Source organism: Nematolebias whitei, chromosome 1 (genome assembly GCF_014905685.2).
Source record: "Nematolebias whitei isolate Nwh7 chromosome 1, NemWhi1, whole genome shotgun sequence".
NCBI classification, from domain to species: domain Eukaryota; kingdom Metazoa; phylum Chordata; class Actinopteri; order Cyprinodontiformes; family Rivulidae; genus Nematolebias; species Nematolebias whitei.
This window is the reverse complement of record NC_056498.1, coordinates 31,700,224-31,727,012: the sequence shown is the minus strand read 5'-3', so window position 1 is coordinate 31,727,012 and position 26,789 is coordinate 31,700,224. Positions and strand designations below refer to the sequence as shown.

The following is a 26,789-nucleotide window of genomic DNA, read 5'->3' as shown; positions in this document are numbered from 1 at the left end:
ATTCTATCTATCACCATATTGCTTCTAGGCAACTTGTCCTAAAGGTATTCCAAATAATTTCTGTTGGATTTGACAGCATGATCCCACTTTAAGGCCAGAAGTTGGAAAAATGAAGTAGATAAAGCTAACCTTATTTTATCTTTGTTTTAGTAATTTATTTTAAACATTTGCAGAAAAAAAAACTGCTAAAACCTGTCATTTCTCTTTAGCGTGGGCATAAAAATCAATTAATTTACATTTTGCATTATGTCTGGTCAAAGCTTCAAAGCGCCGCAAACCAAGGACCAAAGAGCCGCATTTGGCCCCAGAGCCGCATGTTGCAGACCCCTGGTCTAGGAGATCGACTGCTGGCTGGCTGTTGCACAAGTCACACTACCTTTTTGACATGAACCTGATATACACACAATTACCTTTTTTTTGATTTAAGGTAATAGCATTAAGTGGTGGTCAAAACTTACAGCTGGCTCTGAACAGATGTCTAAAAAGTGAAATAGGAATTTTGTAAAACGCAACATCGCATCAGTGGAAGCAGCATGTATTTTCAGGGCAAAATAGGTTGGAACATCAATGGATTCACCTAACATTTAAAGCTGACCTTAAAAATCTCCTTTCCAGTCTTTGAAGTTAGTGCACACTTGTCTTTTCCTGCTAGAGTGGATCGTGCCTTTTATTTTTGTGCACTTTATTGCCTAGATACCTAATAAAATAGAGGAACAATCTAAATACCTCTGTGGAGGAAGAAAAAGGCTTAGCAGCTGCATGGGTATAACCTTTGAAAGAAGAAATCATTCATAGATGCAAAGCTGTGGTTCCAGTGGCCACAGTATCTGTAATAAACCTGGCTCCAACGAAGGCTCCCACACAAACGGGCCCTCCTTTAAATCTACCACCAAAGTCCGCTAACAGTTCGGTAAATAAAGCCGACGTTATTCCGCTGCAGTTTGAATAATCGCACAGCATGTGTGACCTTAAAGAGGGGAAGTTTGGAGAATTGCAGCAGAAGAAGAAGGTAAATATATAAAGAATTCTTTAAAGTGTTGCCAAGGGGCACCAGGATGTGTGCTAGCAACAGCAGCGACATGTGGCTGTTTTTAATTTTTTATTTTTTTTAGGGTGCTTTTGGCACACCCCGTTTGTCAGAGGAAGGCATCATCCTTTATCGCCACATTTCATGTTTCCCAGAGGACTCTGTGAAGCGGGTGACATTATTGAGGAGCACTGAGGCTTATTAAATTCCCAGGCATATTACCAATCATTCTCTCTTTCTTTCTCTCTCTCTCCCTCTATCATATACACTTGCATGTCTCACTCTTTTCCCTCCACTTATCGATTTTGTCTTCCCCTCCCTTAATTTGGCTTCATACTCCACTGTAGCACAGCAACCTCCCTCCAATCCAACCTTAGCGAGGAACAACAGGAAGTAAATGTGTTACTTTAATTTAAAGACACTCATCAGGTATTAACACAGCATGCCTCGCTTTGGATCCTCGTATGACTCAAGCAGAGCTTAAGTTGTAAACCGATTCATGCCTGAATGCAAATAGTGGGCGGGCTGGTTTTTGGGGGCAGGGGGTAATACTTAATACACCATATTATTTACATTATAAGTTTTTAGCGTACATCGTAGATCTTTTAGCGTTTTGTTTAGTGCATATCTTATTGTATATCTTAGATCCTTATATATTGTTTCTTTTAATACTTTTTTGCTATTTTTTTGTGTAACTGGGACCTTGAGTACACAATTTCGTTCCGCCTCATGTACTACATGCAATGTGATTGACCATAAAGATACTTGAACTTGAAAATTTTGAATAAAGCAGATGCAATTTCATATATTTGGTGTATTTTAATGGGTTGTTAAACATCTACATTTACCTACATTTGTGAACGCGCCGCTTCTGTCAAGATCCTACCCCCCCCACCCCCATACAAACACACTTACTAGATGGTTCCGATCCCGACTCTTCTCCATTGAATTCACTGTCCAACTCCACATGTGAAACCTCCAGGTGCCTCCTCCGTCTGGCCATTGCTGCTGCCCACAACTAGCCAGTCAGTCACCTGCCCATACAACTACCTGGTTAGCTCGGCACTCACCCCCACCACACTTTTAGGGACGGAGATTTTTTTTTAAGGGTCAATACTGAAATACTTACTTGAAGAGGCACCTCATATGTGATACTAAGAAGTTAAAAGTGGCAGTTGTGTTTAAAATTAGTGTTTATACAATTATTTTCAGTTTTAATACCCAATCTAAGTTGTATTTGTTCAAGGCAGTCATATTTGTTCATAACTTTATTGTTAGTAAGCCTGAGAGTTACCAGATCCAAGCAAACAGTTACCGGAACGCACCCTGTCAAAATAAGAGAGTTCCTGGATCCTGTTCCGGCAGGATCCGGCTCAAACTAAGCACTGGACTCATTCACTTATATGTTGTGGTGGAGTCTCTTCTGTTGTCTCCCGTTCCTTGTTGAGGCAATGCTTATCTTTCAACGAGCGAGCTGGATAGAAACAACACCTCTCCTTCTGCTTAGCTAGTTTGAAGTAATCGAAAAGGGATTTTAAAATTTTTATTCATCTCAATAGATAGAAAGTAGTAGTTCTAAAGGACTGTTAGCTTGAAATCAGGTTACAAGCCATGTAACTGCCTTCCCACAGCTTTTTTTCCGTGATAACAGTTTTAATGGGGCTCAAAATGTGCACTTGCTTCTGGTCTCCACACACGACAAGAGAACACGAGGATTGTGTTCGGTAAGCGTGATAATGAGGGCGAAGAAAGGATAGATCTTCATCGGGGCTCCAGTACCCACAGCTGAAACTTCCAGAGCTCTCTATTTCCCCCCATAATGCTATTTGCAGTAGCCAAGGTAATGTGTGTATCTGCACGGCAGGCTTATTTATCAAACACACCTTTTGCCTTTATTATTTTATGACGTCAATACAGTTGGTGATGCTTGGTCTGTCTCTTGCAGTAAACATATTTACATATGACCTTGAATGCAGCAATTGGTGGAACGAGGGGATTTTTATTTTGCAGGAATGATGTGCTTTCAGTCTGAATGTGACAGCAGAATATGAAAAAGATTGGGGGGGGGGGGGGGCACTTTTGAGTCAGCACAGGTTAGGAAATTCAAGAGGATTAGCTGTAATGTGTTTACATGCTTGGATGCTGACTGTACAGTATGTTATGTGAGAACATGTGTGGGTTGATGACTATTTGTACATGCATACATTCTACTTACTTCAAATGAACATTGAAAATAACAAATGATAAATACGATTTTTTTATGAAGTGGGGCTCTGTGGAAAGGTTATGAATAATTATTGGCTTACCTGTTGTGAATAGCTTTTTGATTGACGTTAGTTTGGAGAAGTAGGGTTTATTTCTAATTAATTTGGGCGGCTGTGGCTGAGTGGTTATAGCAGTCGTCCTCCAATGCAAGAGTTGTGGGTTCAAATCCACCAGCAGTCACATGCTAAAGTGCCCCTTGGCAAGACACTGAACCCCTCATTGCCTCCGATATGTGTCCCATCGGTGTATGAATGGGTAAATGAGGGCACAGATTGTAGTGTAAAGCACTTTGAGTGTCTTGATGAGATAGAAAGGTGCTATATAAGTACAGTCCATTTACTGTCCATTTAATTTTGACCAGATTGATGAGCTAATGGCTAGTCTGAGCGAGTCTAAGACCAAAGTGGATTGCTGACTCCAATCAAAAATAAATAAGTAAAATCTTATACTTACCCAAGCAAACACTAAATATACTGTCAAATTCACATTAAATTTAATTTTCGGCGTGTTAGCAAAAAACAGCAGCAGCAATTGCTAGCAGTGTATTTCCAGCAGGCATTTCACAATATTTCTGCCGGAATACAGATGTAATTCAAAACTGATGCCAATTTAGGTATTTATACATATGTTCCTATTTGTATGAAACTATATTGTATTGTAAACTAGCCTTGTGGACGAAAATTTTGGATTTGGGCACAGATTAGCTGTTAGCTTATCAATCAGTTTCAAATTAAGTTTGATATCTCAATATTAAGGTTGTTCTAAGTGCTATTTACCAAAGGTACCTATAAGATAAATTGTTCACAACCAATAGCATGCAAAGTATGTGTGTGTGTGTGTGTGGGGGGGGGTATTGTTAGTTGAGATAGTAACAGAACGATGTTTGCCATACACTATATAGGAGGATAGAACAGAAAATAAATCTGCACTTGTTGTAGCTATAGTTCAAGTTCAAGAAACTTTATTATCGCCAAGGGGCAATTAGTTTCACAGTCAAGTAGACACACAAAAACATACGTACTACACAGGACATTGAAATGTTATAAAACAGTACATAAGTCATCAATGTTCAGTGAGAAGCCTGATCACTACAGGGATAAATTATTTTTTAGTCTGTCAGGTGGAAGCAACCTGAACTCACCATGGAGTGGGTGATCAGGATCTGCCAGAATCAGCCTGGCCTTGTTCACTGACCTCACCTTGTGTAGGTCAGTGAGGTTCAATAGGGCTATGCCAGCAGTTTTGCTGCACATCCTGACAATCCCTGAGAGTTTGTTCCTGGAAGCACTGGTATAGAGGGGAAAATAAATATAATACTACTGTACATGTTCCTGTGTACTTAAAAGCTAATGTTAGTATCACTGCCCAGCAAGTCTCTGCAGGACAAAAGCAAATAGTTTAAAGTTCTCAGCAGTCATTGCTTCAAAAGTTAGACAATCACCATAAGGTTACATTTGTGGCAAACTCAAATGAAAGTAACCTTGTTGCTGGCATATGCAATAAAATAATCTTGTGCCGGTATAAAATTTAGAATTCTAGTCCTGAACTTGCTTGCAGTTCCTCCTGAAAAAGCTGTCTTCCCTAATGCCCGTTCCTAACCGTTGTACAGGACCCAACTTCAAAAGATCTGGATAATCGCGTTAAGCTTCACTGGGGAGAAAATCTAGTTTTTGTCCAGTTTTTTTTTTTTGTGTGTGTGTGTGTGTGCACACGAGAAAGACAGCAATCAATGATACAAGTGAGTGTGAAAGTCCGTGAGAGATGTTGCTGTCTATGAACTATGACATTGCACTGCATCACTCTTTCAAAACCCACATCCATCCAGAGAGCAAACACATGCTTTGGGAACTTCATCATTATTACGTGAGAGTGTGTTAGACTGGGGCTGTCGAGACTGCTTGATGCTATGAAAATTTGATGCAGAAAATAGTCTGTCGGCGCTGCATTTTTAATGGCAACCACGCAGATTCGGGAATTATCATCCGAACGCTCCCTCCGGCCCTCCGGTTTCACATCATGCACTGCCTCCTGTCGATTCAGCAGATTCAGGACAGACAGGTCTGGATCTTTGTCAGGCGTTTAAATAATTTGTGGCGAATTTGCCTATTTTAAAACATGGACTGACCACCGATTCAACACAAACTCTCCATTACCACTTAGGCTCGAGTCTAGTGTATGTTCTTCTTGTTTCTTTAGTCAGTTGTAGTAAAATGATTTTGGCGTTTTTCTTTTGTACAATTGTTTTTAATGTGTGGGGGATCTTTTGCGAGCCTCATTGCCCTAATCTACAGTCCGACCATATTTCCTCCCACTGGTAATTGATATTTGGAGACATTGGCGGGACAAAAACAGTTTGAGCTCTGACGCTCATGAAAGACCCATCAGCTCTGTCATCGATCAATGTGAATAAATATTTCCCACAACCCAGAAGCATTAGAATCAAGGGTGGGGGGAGACGGTGGAAAGAGGAAGGGAAGGGAAAAAAAAAAAATCAATTGGTTGAGAGCTTTGCTCAAAAAGGGAAGGGGGTGGTGGGGGAAGAAGAAGGGATGGAGGTGGGGAAAATAGGCCTGTCAAGCTGGGTGAGTAATGAAGCATGTTTTCTGTGCTTCAAAGGAAGAGGGAAGGATGCAGTGTTATGTTTCGTACTCTGTGGCATCTAATGTCACATTAGTTTGGATATCGTATGGAAAAGAGAAAACCTGGCACCGAACGCTCGTGTGAACGTGAGGGCTAGCACGCTGGTGTAGATTTGTAGTCATTCATGAGGTAATAATCCTAAGAAACTGAATCAAAACTCATCTAGACGTTTGGTTTGTTACTTCTACAGAAATGTAGCAGCTTTCTCAATTTGAAAGTGAAATTGTGGCGGTCCAAGTTTATGAACTGTTGCTTTAATGCCCAATATGGATTACACAACAGGCTGAAGACAAAGTTAATTTCTGACCATGAGCTAGTCAAGATTCCGAAGAAAGTGGTTTACTGCCAATCTTGAACAACTCCACGCCCAAAAATTTCAGAACAGTTGATGCAAATGTTATATACATTTTTTTCGTGATACTGTCAATAATTCACGTAGAGCTCTAAAGGCTTATTGTGACAGTAGCTAGCTTTAGCACCATCCAAGACAGCTCGGGGAACTTCTTGCAGGAGCACGATATTTATACCAAAAATAATTGTATAATGTGACACTGACAGCATTGTAGAACTTTTTTACGATTTTAATTGCGTGCACATGCTATGCAATTTTGAAGATCAGAGTTATTTTAGGACGGCAGCAAACTGCTTTGACCTTCGATTCTTTCAGACTAGCCATTAGCTTAGCATAGGTCTGGTCAGAATTAACCATTTTTTCTCCAAACACAGACTGATCAAAGACCTATCTACGACCAGTGCGTTATAATTGCTCATAAGCATAAAGCTTCGGGAACACAAAGCATAACACAAGCAAAAGAAAACAAATGCAGTTTATTTCAGTTTAATTAGTTATGATTGCATAAACCATACCCAAAATAAATACATAAATAAACATCCAACATGAATTTAAAACTGGAACCAGACAAGCCTCCCCAAAGTCTGCTTCTTTCCTAGTAAATGACAGACATTCTTTGTAATAATAATAATAAAAAATAAAAAAACACTGCTTCTTGTTGATTTATGTAGTTCTTACCTTACTGCTGTATGTTTAAATATGTATTTATATATTACATTCATCTGTAATTAGTTATTTCATGTTTAAATAGGGCAATGTAAATTATAATTGTGTGCCAGGGAGTTGGTGGGACTCAGCATGGTCTGCAGACTCTGGTTCAAAAAATATAGTATGGCAGCTCTTGTAAATGGAATGTCATGGCTTTAAGTTTCAAAAGTAAAGACGGTGGAGGCAGTAAGTTTTAGATGAATTTTTAAGGTTGATTTTGATTACAACAAGGCCCAATTTACTATAGTTATGTGACTTTCAGGTTAAATGAATGTCTGCACAAAATATTGGCAGGACTTCTCAGAATTGCTGGTGTCAGGTTAGTACTTAAAAAAAAAATAATAATAATAATTTCGGCAGGTTATTGTACAAATCAAACAGGTTTAAACTGCCAATCAAACCTATGCTTTCCACCCCCAAACCAAAAGCCCAGACGCCACCCAAACTAGCTATTCATCTATGCAGGCAGTTACGTACTTCTGATTCTGTTTGTAATAGAGCTAGCCGTTTACCAAAACTCCTTTTAAACACGTCCCTGCAAAAACAAAAAGAATAACCCTAAAAGCTATGTTGGCTACATAAAACTAAAAGCTCGAGCTTGTTGTTGATGCAATATAGCAAATATAATCTGACATCTACAGCACATTTTCTAACATTTAGCCGACAACCAGCAGCACTCTAATTGCACTCTGTTTTGCCAGCTGTTCATCTGTTTTGGTCAGGAATGAAACTAAACTATTACTACTTTAGAGAGTAGTCTGTTTTTTCCCCGTAAAAAAAGTAGAATTTAATATTTTCAGTTCGAGTTTTATACCTTCCAGAATAACTATAAGAAATATTTTATGAAAACTCACTGGTGACATTTTACAATTGTGATTTTTTTTTTTTTTTAACAGTATTTTTGTCGATATACTAAGAAAGCTCGAGTATTCCTTAGTTCCTTCCCACCCTCCCCAAACTTCAAACGCCATCACATTGATGCCATTTCTTTCCGGTCTTTCTCCCTCATCGTTCTTGTTTTTTGATTGGGGATCCATTTGGTTTAAATTGACTCATTTTGTCAGTGGGAATCAGAGCAAGAACCCTGAAAGGGTGAGGGGGTGGGGAGCAAAGCCAGCGCTTATACTTTGATCCCTCCGACAAGCAGCCTGAAAAGTGCATTTCATAAAGGATGTTCATCTGTGATGAGCCCGCCAGAGTGACAAATTGGGCCCCTGGTGCTTTAAATAATACACTGCTTACGGCTACAGCTGTGGCGTTCTATTTCTTTACTGCTAAACTGACCTGTTAAAAAGAAGAAGAAAAAAAAAATGGGGCATTCATTTTGACTTGAAAGACTCACCGTGGCTTCAATCCAGGACTGGTTTTACCTTCAACCATCTTTCTTTATTGTTTATCTAGTGTGATACATGTAAATGATAATAAAGAACCTTGCTATAGAGTGCCCACTTGTATTCAGATCTGGATTCGAAGCTTCGGGGATGACAGCAACTTTTGAATGACGACTGAGACACGTCTTGTTGTTCGCCTGTGGCATTTCTTGCTTTCAAGACGTGATGATAAAAGGTTAAGATGTGGTGTGCACCGCTGCTAACAATCCCTTGGCTGGTGAAGCAAAGTGTGGGGGGGAAGGCGGTCTTTGTGCTGCCTTATTCTGAATAATTTGACCCAATGTTCAAAACCTCAGGGGAATATACTTGGATAGTGCTCACACACACACATTCTATCATGGATGGGTTGATATAAAAATAGAGCACCCAGTTATAGTAGTGTACCTCATGTTTCAAACATAAACTATGGGTTAAAAATACCAAAGTTCAGCAGACTGGAACTGATTGGTAAACCAAATTCAAACCACAAAGGAAATATTGAAATTGCAAATGTTGCAAGTAGCTACTGAACTGATTTCATTTTGTATATAAGAATACTTCCATACTGCAGACATGTTGACATCACAATGTTTTACGGTGGCCCTTTATTTGCAGATCTTTTACATTGTGGTTGACATAAAACCATAGTGTGTCAACAATGAAGATCGAAAGCGAAGTGTAGTCAGATAACAATTCCTTGATTGCAATCCTGAATTGATACTTGATTGGCACTGGACTGGCAGTATACTCACTAAAGTATACTGATTGTTGACTTTATAAATACCTAATATGAACCCAGCCAATCAGACACTGACTAGCTTAAAATCATGGTTTGTTGCCTGTCAAGTTTTTAGCAAACTAACTACACCACTCAAATGGGTGAAAAACAATTAATAGGTAGCGCTGCATTTCCTTTATCAGAAATCTCTGTAGTCCTCTTTCACTTCCAAAAGTTCCTGTGCAGACGGTCATCCTTGCACCACGAGGCGGATCTCATTCTACGCCTCCTCCTCATCCCTAAGAGCACATAATGCCATCCTGCTGAATCCGGAGGTGGCGTGACCCACGGTTGAGTTTGAGTCAAAGATAGGGAGTGAATCAAAAGGAAGACAGCAAAGTGCTTCTCTGCAGCAGCAAATCAAATCCCCTGCTCGAGAAGGAAAAAAAAAATAAATGGCGGTCTATCTGTGAGACAGTCCATAATCCGGGACACCTTGGCGTTATCAAGCTGTATCGCTCTGAGCTTCCGTCTGAGCAAGAGTGGCTGGAGAGTGTTTAAGGTACTTGATTCTAAGTGAGCTTTCGAATTTCACTTGTACAACAATCATTATATAACAGCTTTTCACTATTAAATAAGAGAATTATGTCTAGACACTTTCCATGGATGAGTGATATGCAAATTAGGCTGTTTGAGACTCTCTGACCGGATATCTACCATAGTGTAGGACTGCCACTGAAGCGTTTGCTTTCAATGGTGAACACTCGAACACTGCGGGAGGTTTTACACAGACCAGGCACCCCAGCCAGACTCAAGGATACATTAAAGGAGGACTGGAGAACCTATTTGCTGACTGGCACATCCTTTTAGCACTTTCATCAAGGGTTGAAACTGTGCACAGCCATTAAAAGCAGTTTGTTTTTAACCTTCCCAGTAGGTGTTCAAACTGTCCAGAGGGGAAAATCCTCTAAAACCTCTCTGTTTGCCTGTTTGGTTTTCACAGGCCATTACACTCCAAAGTTGCATCAAGTTGGCATGTTTTTATATCTTAGTAAAGAAAATAGTTTTTAAGGTAAAAACATAAACAAAGAACAACAACAAAAACTGTTGATGACCATTTTTCTTAAACTAAGATTGAAAAACTAACTCTTTCTGTGTTTGTAGTGGACAAGATTTTGGACTTGCTCCATCCATCCATCCATCCATCCATCCATCCATCCATCCATCCATCCATCCATCACACCTAATCCTTAATTACTTCCTGGGTGCTTACATAGCTGCCCACTGCTCCACCTGGGTGCATGCATCCCAGGTGCGATGGGTCGAATGCAGATAACTAATTGTGCCATTGTATGTTCCTATACAATGATGACAACACATAGCACTTTACTTTATTTTCTTTTACCCGCTTATTCCTTTTTTGAGTTGCAGGGGTCACTGGCGCCCATGTCCAGCCATCACTGTGCAAGAGGCGGGGTACACCCTGGACAGGTCTCCAGTCCATCACAGCGCCACATAGAGACAAACGAAACAACCATTCACGCTCTCAGTCACACCTAGGGACAATTTAGAGTCATCAATCAGCCTAATATGCTCGTTTTTCGTATGTGGGAGGAAACCAGAGTACCAGGAGAAAACCCACACATGCACAGAGAGAACATGCATACTCCAACCAGAAAGGCCCCTGGCCAGGATTTGAACCGACAACCTGCTCGATGAGCTGCGGCAGCTCCACCAACTGTGTCACCGTGCCGCTCATCAATAGTTTCAAAGTGATAAAAAAAAAAGGGAAACACTCAAAAGAGCAGACTTGTTTAAAAAGACAAGGCTCGTTCAGTTTTTTTCCCCCTAACAGTTTTGAGAGCACAATGGCCCATCATGTACCGAGAACCTGCTGAGACACAGAAAACTAGCTCCCCCTGGGAAACACGGGCTCCAGATAATTTGCCTTTTCTGCTCAGGAGCCTAACGTACTTTTTTCCCTGTTTATGAGCCAGCACGCTGAAAAAGTGAAAGCCCCATCGCTTTGGGTCAACATAATTACCCCCCAACACATTTGCACCACTAGCTTTCAATTAGGGTCGTGACTCAGTGTGCCCAGCTCGCTCTGGCCTTAAAAACAAGTTTCCACACTCAGGGAAACAACAATGGTAGATACTGGGTTGCACTTGTTTCACTTTTGGCTATAAAACTGTATATCCTTTTTATTTTTCACATCAGAATTATACAAAATCCGTCTGGCCAGTGGTGCATCTAAAGAATTTATGATGTAAATTTGCTTCTACGGTCTCAGCCGGGGTGTATAAAATTGTACTTCCTGTTAAAAAATGTGCTCTTTGGGCTCAACATGAGCTGCACACAAAGTGTGTTCTGTGCTTCTTTCATTTGTTTGAACCATATGAAAAAAAAGAATCCCCCAAAGCCACAGTTTCCTTTTATGCTTTTTTGTAATGACCCCATATTCAGAACTGCTCCTCTATTTTCCATTCCTCGCCTCTTTCTCTGAGTATTCCCACAATTTAGACATTTTCTTTTACCTGTACGGCAAATTAAAAAAAAAAGCATACTTAACCAACTGTTTTCATTTTTTTATTATTATTTTAGGGAGGATTTAATTGAAATTTTATTTTGACAAATAACCATTTAATGGTGTAAAACAGGCTTTTGTGTGAGCGTGCCTGGGAGTGTGCGATAAGAGTAACAGTGGAGGAGAAGCAATGACACTTCTTTTCTAAAGACTGGCTGGAGAAATAAGAGCGAGATGCCGTATGTATGTGTGTCTGTATGTGTGAGAAGAGATTTTAGAAAAAAAATAGTAAACAATAAAAAAAAACAACATAAAAAATAAGAATTAACCCCTCGTTCAGAGTCAGTTGCACGGTAAGCCCTGCATTTTCCACACTCTTGTTGCTCCCTTATGTACATTCCGTGTCTGTCTTATCAGCCGACGCTGTGGGTTTTCCTTTTCGGCTGTGGCAGGGAATGACAAGCACTGACTCACACACACACGAGGCTCCGTGCACACATGCCTAACGTATAGGTTTGCTGTACTGCAAAAAACAAGAGGCAGTTTGTGCACGTTAAATTTGTGTGTGCGGCGTGAAAATGAGCCGAGACGGCCATGTTGTTTTATCGGTTGCTAGCAGTGTTGAATGTGTGCACCATGGCAGAGCTGTTAATTCTAATCCTTACGGCGCTTCCGGAGCATAAGCTCAGGACTCTAGAAAGCACACACAAATATAAGCGAGAGGGGCAACATGCTTTTGCATTTTGGACTGTTTTTTTTTTTTGTTCAATCACAAATAAAATACATACAACAATGCCAATGTTAGCTCGTTCAGATGATTATGAGTGTAGTGCAATAATGTGAAAGTTTAGCAAGCTTTGTTTTAGTTGTTACTAAAGATTTTCAGTATTTTTAATAATACAGTGTTTTTTTCACTGGCTTTATGAATGTGTGGCAGGAGTCCAACGGCCTCATGGTTGTTAGCAGTGTGGATGAGTCACGGCGCTCTTTTCCCCTCCACGTTATCTCACTGTTTATTCATACTGGGTTGGCGAGCTAACAGCTAGCCTGAGCAAACCAAGAACAGGATGACTGGTTAGCATCTTAAATGAACTCCAGATTCAAATGTTCTACAGCACTTTATTCTAACACTATAAAATAGACATTTGCATCACCATCAGTTTCGCATTACAAGGTAGTTTACATGGATATGTTTTCTTTTCTCACTAATATTAGGAGAGGCAGCTATTTGTAGCATTTATGAGCCTGGAGTAGCCTGGCGTATTAGCCTTAGCCGTAGCCAGGAGAATGTCATAGTTATGGCAGAATTATTATGGAAGGGATTTTATGTAGGTAACTGAGTGGTAAGATGATGCGTTTTAAATGTAATTTAAATGAGTTGTATGTGGAATGTGTTTTTTGTGCTATAGACCCTTTTAATCCAAAACAAATTTATCCCAAATAAAATTTTAAAAAAGCACTTTGAACTTTGAAGAAGGACAGGCCATACCGGTGTTACGCCAAAGGTACAGCCATGATCGTGATACCTGTAACCACATCCTGACATGGTCTGAGAAAGTTGTGCCAATCGGCCGCTATTATAACTAGACACAGGACCGGAAGCTGTATGTTGAAGCCACATGGAAAAAGCGCCACCTAGAGGCTGGTTACAGTACAATTCTTAAATACTGCCGCAATGCGAACACAATTTTCTGTCTAAAAAGTAGAAATACACTTTTGGCATCTTTTCAGGTGTTGATTTTTGTTGATTTACAAAGTTGTAGCCCTTTTTATACTATTTTTTATGAATTTAGTTTGTTATTTGGGGCTTTGAAAAGTGTTATTTTCCACTGTGATCGACAATTTACCGGCCTATATGCGAGTTGGAAGGGTGTGTAGTTGGGACTTATGTAGTTATGCAACTTCCCATCATCTTGACCTCCAAGACCACAAGGCTGTGCCCCAAAAACTGATAGTTTGGCTCCTTTTTTGGACAGTGGAAGTTGCTTCATCCATCTTTATTTATGTTGATGCAATGCCAGAATGGGAGTACAGAACGTCATGGTTGGCATTTCAGAGATGTGCAGGACAAACCTATAAGCAAGTAGGGCATCATGACTACCTTCACATAAAAAAAAATAGGTTTTACTGATTTTATATGATCCAGCCACATTCTAATAGGTCTTAAAGGACAAGGAGAGCACCACCCAATGCAAAAGAAGCCTAATGTAAATTATGTATATGTTATGACAGAGAGGTAAAGCGTGTCTCTGGTAAACAAAGCAACATCCTCTAGCTTCTGCCTTCACATGTTCATGCACGTGTGCTGTATATCTACGAGGGTGCGCATGCAAGATGAATGAGCATGGAGCATGACACGCAGGGACACTTTATTTATGGGGACTGCTTATTGTTCAGATGGACAGGGAGCAGGGAGAGGTAGGGACCCAGAGTGAGAGGACGTGTGCAGAGGGCAGCAGAGAGTGCAAGCTCGATTTGATAATTGGCCAAGAGATTGTCACCAGAATGAAATTATGCTAGTTAATTCCTCCTCAATTAATTACCTCGGGAGCAGGCCGCAGTACATTCATTATGCCAGGAAGAAAATCGAGTCTGCCGAATGAGGGAAAAAGCAACCATAACTTACACATATTGCCTACTTGTGCAGGGTTATTGTAATGCTTGTTAGCGTATAGCCTGCAGGCTATAAGAGAAAGGCTAAAAGTGATGTCATCACCCACTCCAGCTGAATATAACCTAAAAAAAACCTCCTCTGAACAGCCTCATGTGGATATTTTTTGTTCCACACCAAGGTATAGGCATCTAGGAAAGTGAGGCAAAAGGAGGTGACAGCTCATTACAAAACTCGATCAGGGCTCTGTATCTTTCTCCACACTTGTTCTCCCTCTTCTCTTCTCTCGTTTTTTCCACCCCCCCCCCCCCCCCCCCGCCACTCCCGTCTTGCAATTCTCCAGGCATGGTGGGGGGTTCCAGATTATTCCCTTAGTTGCCCTTGCCAGGTAGTAAATACTTCAAGAAGCTCAGGAGGCAGCGAATAGATCAGCGGCTGCCACATACTCCAGCATTCCTCCAGCTGGCCTATAAGAAGCACTGCCGAAGCAGAACAGGTTACTTTTGTGGAGAGATGTTTGTTTTGAAAAATAGCAAATGTGGGTCAAACAGGCTCATAAACGGAATGCCATTTGGGCAAAATGTGCTGATGACAACAACAGCTATTAGAAGGGACATGGAATTGGTTATTTTATTCTAATTTGACATAAATGCCCTCCTGGTTGAGATTTAAATTTGACTTCTGAATATGAAACTATCCTCTGCTGACTTTAACGCTTCAGAGCAAACTGTTTTCAAAGGTCATTGCTTCTCAGCGCCACCCCCCTTTTGTTCTCAAACGTCTACGACCCATCCATAACCATCTTACATCCATCCTTAATTGTCTGGCAAACATCTCAGCTAGATAAAGACAAACATCTCTTTGTTTCTGAGGATATTGTTCCGTCTGAACCCGCTGTCACCGTTTTAATAATTCATCACCTATTCTGTTTCTTACTGCTTCTTTCTCCCAGGAACATTGCGTCCTTCATCTCGTTTCCCTCCCTCTGCTGTTCTGTCTTTCGTCTTTCTCAATTTCCCCCCTTTTTATTCACCATAACCATCTATAGCTCTGCAATCCCGTTCGGTTCTACAGTGGCCGTCTTTGATGCTGGAGACCTCTTAGCTCCAGGCATAGCCACAGGGGCCCCCTTCCAAAGCGAGACAGCCAAACACAAGGAGACACGCTTCTGCGCCATAATTAGTCGGCAAGTTTCACCTAATTAAATGGGATCCTATTAGGGGTGATAACGATTAAAAAAACTCCCAACTGGCGAGCAAAAACCGAGAAATGCTTAGCACACTTTTTTTTTTTTTTTTTTTTTTAGGTAAAACTTTATCTGTCTTAGTTGAATCAGTCATGATTTGTGTTTTTTCTTCAAATAAAATGGTATTTTCAATATGGTGGTGTAGATTTTCGGTCATCCAGGATCATTTTTTTTTTTTTGAAAGGTGGCCACACTTCTTTGTTTTTTTGAAGATCTTTCATTTTTCCTATGGGGAATTTTCTCAATTCGAACTTAAACGCTTTGAAACTGTATTGAGTTGCTCCAGTTGTGTGTGAGCCTAAACAGGCGTCATCACTTTTGGACCTAAAAATATGGCCAAGGGGGTGTCGAATAATATTTTTTTTAAAAAAGAAGAAGAAGCTATTAATCTGAGGAGGAACTTATTGCCATCATCCTTCAGTTGACCACAACCCAACCTCTATCTAACCCCCCCTTTATTTCACCTACTATTGCAAAAGGATAACAAATGCTGACGACCCCATAGCTAATTGCTATCGCACCCCATCAGAGATTTCTTTAACATAATTCCCCCACAGTAATAACTCCTGCAACAATCAGACAAAAAGAAAAGTATGTTTTCCTGTTGAATTGTGGTGACAAAGTTGGTCTGTCTATGCAAGGACACATTGACAAGGAATGCAAAGCCATCATAAACCTCCTTCAAAAGTAGACTAAAGGATCTCACAAAAAAAACAAAAACCCTCATTCACTCTCCCTCTTGACCAAAAACATTGTATTTCGTGACCCGACAGAGAAATAGATCTTCAAATTGAAAGCATATGGTTGGGTGTAAATGGAAAAAGGGGCTTAACATGTTTTTTTTAGCTTTCTTTCGATGGATAATGAGATAGAAGCATATTAGATTTAGCTGTAGAGGTGAGTGGTGCCTCACATCTGGCTGCACACAGATCCTGTCTGTTCGAGAGATAATATGAAGCTTTAAGGAGGCTAAATCAAGGTTATTTAAATTGATAGGTTAATATGTGCATGTCTGGAAGCACATGTTCCTGAACAGTACACTCTTGTTCCTTCCTGGTCCTCAACTTTTCTCCCCCTCTACCTCCTGTTTTTACTAGCGTCCCAAATTCTTCCTCCTCTTCTCCTGTCACCACTCCATGTTTTTGGCGTGTGACGGCCCAAAGGCAGCCGTGCTGTCTTCTCCACTCAGTCTGCTGTTTCCCCTCTCCTAAGCTGTGACCCGTCTATACTCAGCACACACTCGCTCTCTCACTCTCCTTTATTCTCTCTCGGTCAGTCCTTTGCTTTCCACATCATTCCTCTTTTCTTCCGTCTCTTTTTTTATTTCTCCTTTTGCTCTGACCCCTATCCGCTATCCAGTCAACTGCAATGTCTATCAAAGTTGCACTGTGAAGACAAATACACACTGATGCTGGCACATCCTATCTGTTTGGTTGTCTGTTCCCGCCCCAATGTTTTCCATCAGTTTCTCCATTCATATGAAATATTCCTAAGGTTTTTGCCTGGAAATCACAGTGGGCACAGAAAAATAATATAAAAATTATTATTATTATTATGTGTGATGTGAATAAATGCATAAGGGAAGGAAAAACACATTGCAGTAGTAAAGCATTAATATAGCAGACATCAATTTGCCTGGTGGCCATGACAGCCTAACCCTAAAATCAGGTAATATCATTTAGCCACCTATGAGGCCAATTCTGTTCCTTTTTTAAATAACTTCCATTGGTCAGATCTGAGCATGCAAGGCAATTTAAAGGTAGCCTCATTCTTGTCAGAACAGTCATATTATAAATGACGCAACAACCTTGTGTCAATGCACTTCCTAATAATTGGTCAACCTCTTTGTAAATATATATTTTTTATCACCACCACAGTGAAATTCTATCAGATGCTAAAGAACTCTCAGCTTATGGCTGCTGAATCCCAACAGAAGAGGTGTATTTGAATATCTGCCAAGTGTGAGCCTGTCATCTGATTGGGTAGTTGACTAAAGCCAGTTAAGAATAGCCACAGCTCAAATGGTGCAACCACTGGCTTGCGTTCAGCCATTGTCTACCTCTAATAAAGAAAGCCTTCACTATAGAATTATTGAACTGTTTAAATGCAACAGCGTAGGGGTCTATTATCTCACAGCTTTGCTCTACAGAGATTTTGTTGCGTAATTATCACCATAGAAGTGCACAATATCTTAGCTAAAGCTGCCACTCATCTTTATACCAATTCTCCCTCCCAGCTAATGTTAATCACTCCTTTATTCAGCATCAACACCCCTCTTAATTTATCTGAATCCTCTTTTGAGTAAATATAAGTGGCCTATTAGCTGCCTCTATGTAAAGACCTCATGTCACTTAGCTAATAGCTGCTGTCTTTCACGAATGAAGGAAACATGCCTAGCCTGTAGGACCCATGTTATAAATATGTTGCATCACCAAAACTTGCTATTATTAAGGTTTGACTCTAGAATGTAATATTGGATGAAGACGTCCCTTTGTTTGATTTTCAACATTATTTCAGGGCTTTATTTACATGGCAGAGTGACCCACTTGTATTGTGCTATGTTATGGCTGTATTGTAAGCTTGGGAGGTTTTGTATAGATCACAAAAGTCCGATACTGGGTTGCGTGCTCTCTAGGGATATTTCTTTGAAGATATTTTCTACATCCCTATTTTCGAACTAGGTCTTGAAAGTGTTTATAGATATGCATGAAGCAAACATGCCTTCATCAAATGAATGTTTTTTATTCAAAATCAGTTTATCTTTTACATTTTTAAGCAGTTGCTTTTATATTACTTTCTCACACCTTTAGAGGTGAATCAAGCAAGACAAAATGTTCTTTGGGGAGGAGTACACAAATGCACTGGTGATGTTGTAACTTTACACAATGAAGTGGGAATACTTGAACCATAGGAGGCATAATGTATAATTTAAGAACACTGATTTGGAGGACTGTGTAAAAATGTGTTGAAATATCTTACTTTAAATTCTGTGGCCTACAGCTGAGTCTTGCATCTCTACATTATACCCTTGAGTTGTGATGCCAGCTTACCCTTACAAACACTTAGCTCTGTGACTACCTCTCTTGCAGGCAGTAGTGGGTGGATTTAACCCCAAATGTTGCTTTGTAAGCCAGTATTTCACTTGGAGATTACGTATTTCTTGATAGTAGAGTATATTTGCATATCTTCTTACATTAGCTGACATCTCATAATTGTGAGAAAATAGGCAATTTTTTTATTGCAGTCTTACCAAATTATGGGTGGTTGTGATCATTGAGCAATGCAGATGCCTACTAGGACACACTTTTGAAACAATAATAATGTGTTATGTATTGTCATCATTGTATGTTTCCATACAATGGTGAATTTGGCTACCTGCATTTAACCCATCCACCATCAGGTGGTGCAGTGGGCAGCTATTGAAAGCGCCCGAGGAACATTTGGAAATAGGGTGTGCTGCTCAGAGCCACCAGGAGTTGTGTAATAACTGGGAAATGAAGGCAGACTGGGACCAGATCTTTTATTAATTGTCTATCCATGGCACAGTTTTTAAATCTGGAAAATTAGGCCTGTAGCCTCACCTCTTATGCCAAAAGAAGGTACTGTGCAAGTCTCAAAATACAAATTGAGCATGCTAGAATATACATATATTTGATTTAAAGGTGATTATAATGGGTTTCAGATGGCCATGACAACTTTCTGACCATTTTGATAAAAAATCTGCAGCACAACTTTTTGGAAAAGGTTCAAGATCCAAGCGACCAAACTGGAAGCCCCTGCCACTCATGCAAGGAAATGTAGAACACCTGCAAAACATTCTGAGACATTTTGGAGACTGCATTGCAAATGCCAATTTGCCATCAAGTTGCCTACAATCCTAGCCCAGTGAGATATTACATTTACTCATCAAAAATTACATGACCATTGTGTTTCACATTATACACAGCCCAAACTCAGAGAGGTTAAACTTTGAGTAGATAGAATGTGGAGGAAAAGTAATTTCCGCTTAGAAATAGTAGCCCAATGTATTACCCCAGTGGAATCTGTGGACTATAGCTTGGAAATCTATGAATGTGTACAATACACTGATTATTTATTACCCAATGCTTCTGAATAACCAATAAAAGATGGTGCTAATGGTTAGCTGCTTATCCAAGAGACCAGAATGAAGTAATTTATACTGCCTTCTGTTTTTTTTTTATTACTTTGTCTTAATATCAAGGAAGCAACATGGAAGAGCATCTAGGAGCAGGGCACATGTCTCAAGAGAGTTGTGATGCATTGTGGGTAGACTGATGGCTCAATTGTTGGAGTAAATGAGAGAGGCAGGCCGTACCTGGTATCTGCTCGTCTCTTTGATGGCTGTGCTTGTCAATCTGAAGCAGAGGGGGGAAAAAAGGAGGGAGAGACATGCTGTGATCCAAAGCCACAGTTGTCATTTTCATCATATCAGCTGGCATGTTAATTGTGATTGCAGTTACATATCTGTTTTTTTTTTTCTGTTTCTTTATTATTATTATTATTATTATTTCCTTTTCATCTCTTTGCAAATCATTAAACTGAATCACTTAGCGTTTGGTGGCAGGTTATCTGATAGTCAAAATGAGTTGCAGTCTATCTCTAAAGCATTAGCTAAATTGTGACTGGCAGTCATCACAGTAGTTGCATGTAGTGTTTAGAAGGCAACTTTTGACATGGACATGGACTCGAAAAGCGGAGGCTAAGATTTCCAGTAGAATAACGAAGGAATGGCACTCTTGAAGTAGTATCGACTGTTATTTGGAAAAAGGTTTTCATAGTGAAGGAAATGATTGGTTTGTTGATTGACAGTTAATGCTGCAGAACCTCAAGAGATTCTCATTCTTTGTTCCATGTCTTCCCTCACTTTGCTGTCGTCGTCCCACTTCCATTGTGACCTCAATCGTGTGTTTCACGTCTTTATCAACATTTTTAGTTCCAGTATCAGTGCTGCTAAACCCCTCTCATACAGTACATCTATTGCTGCAGATGTTAAAAAGTTAAAAATGATTCTATTTTTTTTTTTTTTTTACACTTTTTTTTTTCTTTTACAGGAGATAAAGAGCAATAAAAGTAAGCCGTGGTCAAAATCCTTTATTTTATTTTATTTATTTATTTGTTTCTCTGAGCAAAGGCATGCTTGGCTTGGTTTGCACTCACTTTTACTTTTGCTTGACTTTGCTTTCTCATCAGGTCATTAATATGAAAACACATTTAACTTCGCATCCCTGACACACCATTAGTCGTAATACCTCTGGCACTGTGTCATTTCAAGGCTTTCATTCTGTGGCTAAGACTCCTTGTTTCCTCCCTCCTAACAGTTTCAGCTTTAAGTTTAACCAGTTCAGCTTTGGTTTGTATCCTTGCTCTAAATAGCGGTCATGTATCGCAAAGTGTTACGGTACAGCAAAAGGCCCTAAGTTACCTGGCTAACCTGTTTTTTTTCCCGATGTGGCATTGTAAGCACATAATTTGATTTCTACAATAATGCGATAAACACAGTTAATCTGAGGCTAGTGCTCAGATAGGTAATTGGTTAACACCACTATTAGTGGATTTAAGAGGAAATCCAAGTGCTTGAGCCTTCGCAAAGCTATTAAGCTACTTAGATGAGAACGTGATTGTTGTCTGTCAATCAGCAAAGCAGGAAAACAGGGTGTTGATGGTACTCCGACCTACCAAGCACACTCACACAGAGCAGCTTAAATTTTAAATGAGGCAAAGCTGAAAACACAAACTGACCTCTTCACTTTTTCATTGCTGCCTCCTATACCACCCCCAACCTACCTTTTCCCCTCTCCGCACAAATGCATTTTGAAGCATGACATTATTTCAACTCTGATTCACTCCACAGTTTTTTTTTAGTTGAAGGCTGTTGTGTTAGCCGATAGCGTCTTCTTTTCATTGTTGATATTCGTCGCTCTTTTTGTCATGTGGTATTGTTTCTGCATGAAAACAAATGCAGTTCTGTTGGTGACAGATTTGTTGTATGTTCACTAGTACTAAACGTTAGAGTTTTCATAAGCTGTGGAAATGTGTGCCTGGTTATCATTGTGACTTTTTATTTCCTACTGCTTCCTATTTTATTTTATTTTTTTATTGAACTTCAGCTGTGGTAATGACATGATTTAGGAGAAAAATGTATATAGGCTGTAGTAGCCAAATCATGGAACATACCACAACAGACACCTAATTTTAGTTTTCAGTCAGTACATTTCTCTTTGTAATCAAACAAACTGAAATGACTCACTTTTCCCTCTTCTCTTCTTCCTGTAGACTCCCGGCCGTTGCCTGACGTAGCCATGACTGGCAAGTGCACCAGGGAGTGCAACGAGTATGGCCACTCGGACTCCTGCTGGATGCCTGTGCGCACGTCGCCAGAGCGACGGCCATCCAAGTCGGCCTCCAACCCCCAACAACCAAAGCTTTCCACTTTCATGACTGGAAACGGCAGCAGCAGCAGTAGCGTCGAGCAGCCTGGCAGCCAAGAGACCCTCGCCATGGCCGCCATGGCCAACGGGGACCCCGCAGCCGCTCACATGATGGGAGACCGCAATCGTAACCTGCTCAATAAGAAGATGGCCTCCTCCTCTTCCTCCTATGAGGCCTTTGGCTCGCCTTCCTACGGCTCCCCAGGAGGTGTTGAGGAGACACTGGGACACCCCACTGAGGAGATCCCCCTTGCACCCACTGGAGAATACAAGCCAACGTCCTGCGGTACCTTGACACGACGGGAGGTGTACCTGTGAGCTTGAAGTCCTTCGTGAAGCTCAAGTGCCACAACATGTGGCGTTTAAACCCATAACTAAGGATAGCTGCTTACCCATAAATGTTACAGCTGTAGATGTTTTTGGCCACACAGAGTAGGACTAAACCTTCTCCATAGACTTTTACAATAAACTTCTTGATGTAAAATCTGAGTGGATATACAAACATAGTACCATTTTAGAGTGCTAATTCTGGCCCTATTGAGGAGAAGTAGAGGAGGAGAAACTATTCTACTGACAGGTTGTGCTTTTGGGAGAGTCTGCTGCCTGACGGTCAATCTGTACAATAAATCAACTCATTTTAGATATACAGCACACGCATGAGTAATCCATGTTCCCATCAGGGGGCCCTCACTTTCAGAAAACAATGTATAAATGAGCCCATATTTCCCCTCCTTTTATTTGTTTTTTTCTAAAATCAAAGCTGTACAACAAAACTGCTCTGACTTTTTTTTTTAGTGACTCTGGATATGCCTTTTTGTTTTAGAACAATGCAAGAAACAGTCTGGCCAAGATGCTCTGTGGTGAATGGATTCTTATGATTGACCACACTGGACCATGAAATCTGTCATCTTGAATGTTTGCAGTTGAAGTTGCAAACCAGAAGTTGACCAAATTTGAGTCCTAAAAAGGATTGGAAGAGACTAAGCTTTAAAACACTCTGTCCTCTTTTTGATATGGAGACTTGGGGAGAAGTAGGAGCCAAAGGAATTTGCTGCAACTACACTTTGGCTGAACCACAACCGGACTTACAGACTACAATGAACTTTGTGTTGACTGACCAACAGCGTGAGCGCTTCTCACAGGTGTCAATCATTGTACATAGCATTGGACTTTAGTGACAGTGCTAACTGCTCCCATACCCTTTTGTTCCCAATTCCTATCTTTACACACTTTTTCATTAATTGTCTTTAGTTGGCGACAATGAGACTTACGCCTCTTGAGAAATGCAAGACCTTATGCCTACAATCACATCAACTCGAAAAGCATGGAGTTTTTTATTTATTTGTTTTATTTTATTTCGGATCATACTAACGAGATGGTATTATACCAAGTTAGAATATCTGTTTTGGTAAAGCAAGCATGGAGACCCACATGTAAATGCAGAAACAGATTTCTTTAACTGAGAAGGCTCCTAATGCTATACTGATTAAAATTCTGGGTGAACATGGTCTTTTGGATAAGATTGCAATGCACTGTGAAAGTTCTGTGTATTGACCCATACAGTGCATCCGTCATAGACTTAACGCGTAATTACGGCAGAGCTGGTCTTAAACAGTTGCAAGGACAGTGTTTTAAAATCTTTATTTTTTTTTTTTTGTATTTGCGTTATAGGACTGAGCAATAAATAGCATAATGTACATGCGGCCAACATTAAGCATCAAACTCTTCACTCTTTCTTAAAGCCTTCAAGATGACATTGGTCCACATACATCTCTGTCAAAGAATCCTTTAAACACTCGTAGTTGTTGCTTTTCTTTGCATGAATGTAAGAATCAGCTCTGTAAAGAACAATCAAAAAGCAACTTTTGTACGAGAAGACACTGGGAGGTGTTCAGATTTTGCGCTGATGAATTTGGTGTCAAAGTGAAACCACACTTCCCCAAACAGGATGAAGCATTCCCATTTCACACCGTAAGAAAGAAGCTTTCTGGGAGAACTTTGCCTATGTATAACTTTTCTTTTTTCTAATGAAGGATTGAATGATAAGAATGTGATGTCTCAACAAAACACCCACGGAACACTCAGAGCTGATGCATAACACTCCAGTATTGAGATGTTGTGCCTCCTGTTTGTTTGTTTGTTTGTTTTGTTTTTTTTGCAACTGCACAGGCACAAGTCTCATTCCTGTAATTGAAAAGATTATCAGATGCAATGGAACTTTTTTTTGTATTTTAGCAAAACTCCTTTTTGGTTTGACCGGAGGCGCTTTTTTTATGCACTCCGGCGATCTATAGTCTGTAAGTACTACTTGTGAAAGAAAGTGCTCCTATACTTATCAACTGTATACATAAATATTTACTTTTTACTTGCACGTTTAATGGGAACTTACTTCACTTAACTGAGAAAGAGGACAAAAAAACCTGTAAAACAAAATGTACAAAAAAAAAAAAAATGTTTTCCTGTAAACATGGAAACCCATCTTGTTGCTTGCATTCGTTTGTACTTGAAGACACATTACCCATGTAAAACATAAAAAACAAAACAAAAAAAACTATACCGTTTCATTTTTCAATCCATTTTTTATACAAAACATTGATTGTCTTTCAAATCACAAACATTTAAAAAGTTTTTTTTTAATGTTACGGTATATCATTAGATTAGACTTATAAGCCTATATTTTGCCCAATGATAGATTTAGCCACTTATTTACTTTTACCCATTGATTATTTTGCTCATTTTTTATTTTACCAATTAATTATCTTTACTCATTGATTGATTAGACCAATTGACTAGTTTTACCCATTGATTAAAATAATCCCATAAATGTTCAAACTATTATATAGTTTTACCAAATGACTCTTTTTTTTTAACTATTGAACAATTGTAGCCATTGCTGAACCTTAGTTTGTTTTTACCCATTTAAAATTGTACCCATTGATTTATTACACAGTAGCAGGCAAAACTGTGGAAAGGATCATGACATTATTTTATGTTTTACTTTATTTTCTTTATATTGTGTCACTTTGTATATTTATAGTGCTTCTGAAACGAAAAAAAAATCATAAAAAAAAAACATTAGAGTGAATGCAAATATGCAATTGTGCCTTTTTATACCAATCGGTATGATTAAATGTTGGTTCGGAATGGTGCATAAATAATTACACCGACATGCTCAGAAAACTAGATGGGGTGGCATTTAAGGACTGGACTACATTTGCATATCTTAGATGAAATCCCATGATGTCAAACATTTTTTTTAGTTTTCCTTTCTTTCTTTTTTTGTATGTTGCGGGGAGGACGACTGGCCAAATGTCAGTGAACCCATGGATTTGACACTTCAATAGCTGTTGCTCACTTGGATCAATGACCTTGTTCAAATACCCATTCCTAGCTTTTGAATACTGGCCCATTCAAGAAGTTGTTTATTGGTGGAAATAATAATGATATACAGTAATGGACTTTTTATTTTGGTGGTGTTTTGCCCATGTACATGTGTCATCAAAAGGTAAAGTAACCTTCTTTGTGCATGAAACAAGGTCCAGAACTGAGTACAAAAGCACTGAACGATACAGGACAGGAAATATAGGGAAATAAAAAGCCTGGAGACATTTGATTGCTCCGAGTTGAGGGAGCTGAGAGATAAAAATGCTAATGTGACAGTTTACTAGGAGGCATGAATACAGGAAGGGTGTGTGTGTGTGTGGGGTGGGGTGGGGGGGTGATTTGAGGGGCTGTAAGGGAGAGCAGCTGACAGAATACACACCTCGGGATGTGTTGTGCAACTTTACGGTTTATGCATATCTAGAGATGACGATGATGAAACCCTGCCTGACAAATAAGCACGCTGCAGGCTTTGCTGTGATACTGCAAGGTGGTGCTTTGAATTTCTACATCAGATAAAGGGAAGACAGAAACTTGTGAGTGTAAAAGAAGAGAAATGAAAGCAATGTTGCAACAACATTGAGTGCAATGCAATCTACGCTGTCTTCTTCTGAGCCGTGATAGGCTCGGCGGGTTGTTAATTGTTGATACACTGATAAAAATCTACCGTATTGTATAGTGGGCGCTCGAATTCCCAATGCTTGACTAAAAGCATGAGGTTGACCCACCTGAGGTATGTGCTCGGAGGCCGCTCTCCTGTACCCAAAAAGCATTCACAGTGTGTAATGAGATTTTGTAATATTACCCATTACTATTTGTCCTGCGACTTGGATGTTGATATAGAAACTGAGGAACAAATATCATTGTTTAATATGAGTCACTATGCACGCAGCTTAGCTGAACATGGCAAAGTGTATTGAACGCAAGTCCACTTCTATTTATGAGATATTTTACATAATTTAATTTTTGCTTTTGTACAGGTTTGTGTAAATATACTGCTTGTCATTTTTGTCTCTGCAGAAATTAAAAATATAACATGATAAAACAACCAACGGGGTGTAGTTTCTTGATTTTCTTGCACAGTTGTTTTTGTTGTTGCATTTGAAGCATCGAAGGCAAGACGCTGTGGAATATTCTCAGTCATCCAGGACATGGTGAATTCAAAAATGTTAAAGACAAAACTAGACTATAGTTTGTAACAGAATCCGACAAAACTTTCTCAATTCAAGGAACAGAGAGTGTGGGGTTCCAGTTATAAAGCTGAAGTAAGCTAGATACACATGCAGATTGCCCCATCACTCCTCACTGTAAGGGTTTGTTAGGGTTTTTTAGTCCGACTCATAGATGGGCCACCCTGGTCACATGGATGAAATTCCTGATAGGTGTGAAAATTACTAGGTATCAGTCCTAAAGCTGCATTATAAGTTTTTGAAAGATGCAAACTGAGACCACCTCCTCTGTTTAAAGATGGTTTCATTTTACACAAATGGCTTCC

General features: G+C 39.8%; 1 protein-coding gene across 4 annotated transcripts in view; it reads left to right on the top strand.

Moving 5' to 3' along the window:
- pcdh7b (protocadherin 7b) overlaps window positions 1-24,450 on the top strand; it is a 164,761-nt gene extending 140,311 nt beyond the window's left edge. For 2 of the 4 annotated variants that reach the window (XM_037676410.1, XM_037676402.1), the window contains exon 3: window positions 21,759-24,450. In XM_037676410.1, the coding sequence (XP_037532338.1) occupies window positions 21,759-22,231 (473 nt within the window). In that variant the 3' untranslated portion in view covers window positions 22,232-24,450. Of the gene's footprint in view, window positions 1-20,536; window positions 20,556-21,758 lie in introns of all 4 variants that reach the window. The other 2 variants (XM_037676419.1, XM_037676426.1) reach the window with 2 other exon arrangements.
- The last annotated feature ends 2,339 nt before the right edge of the window (window positions 24,451-26,789 follow it).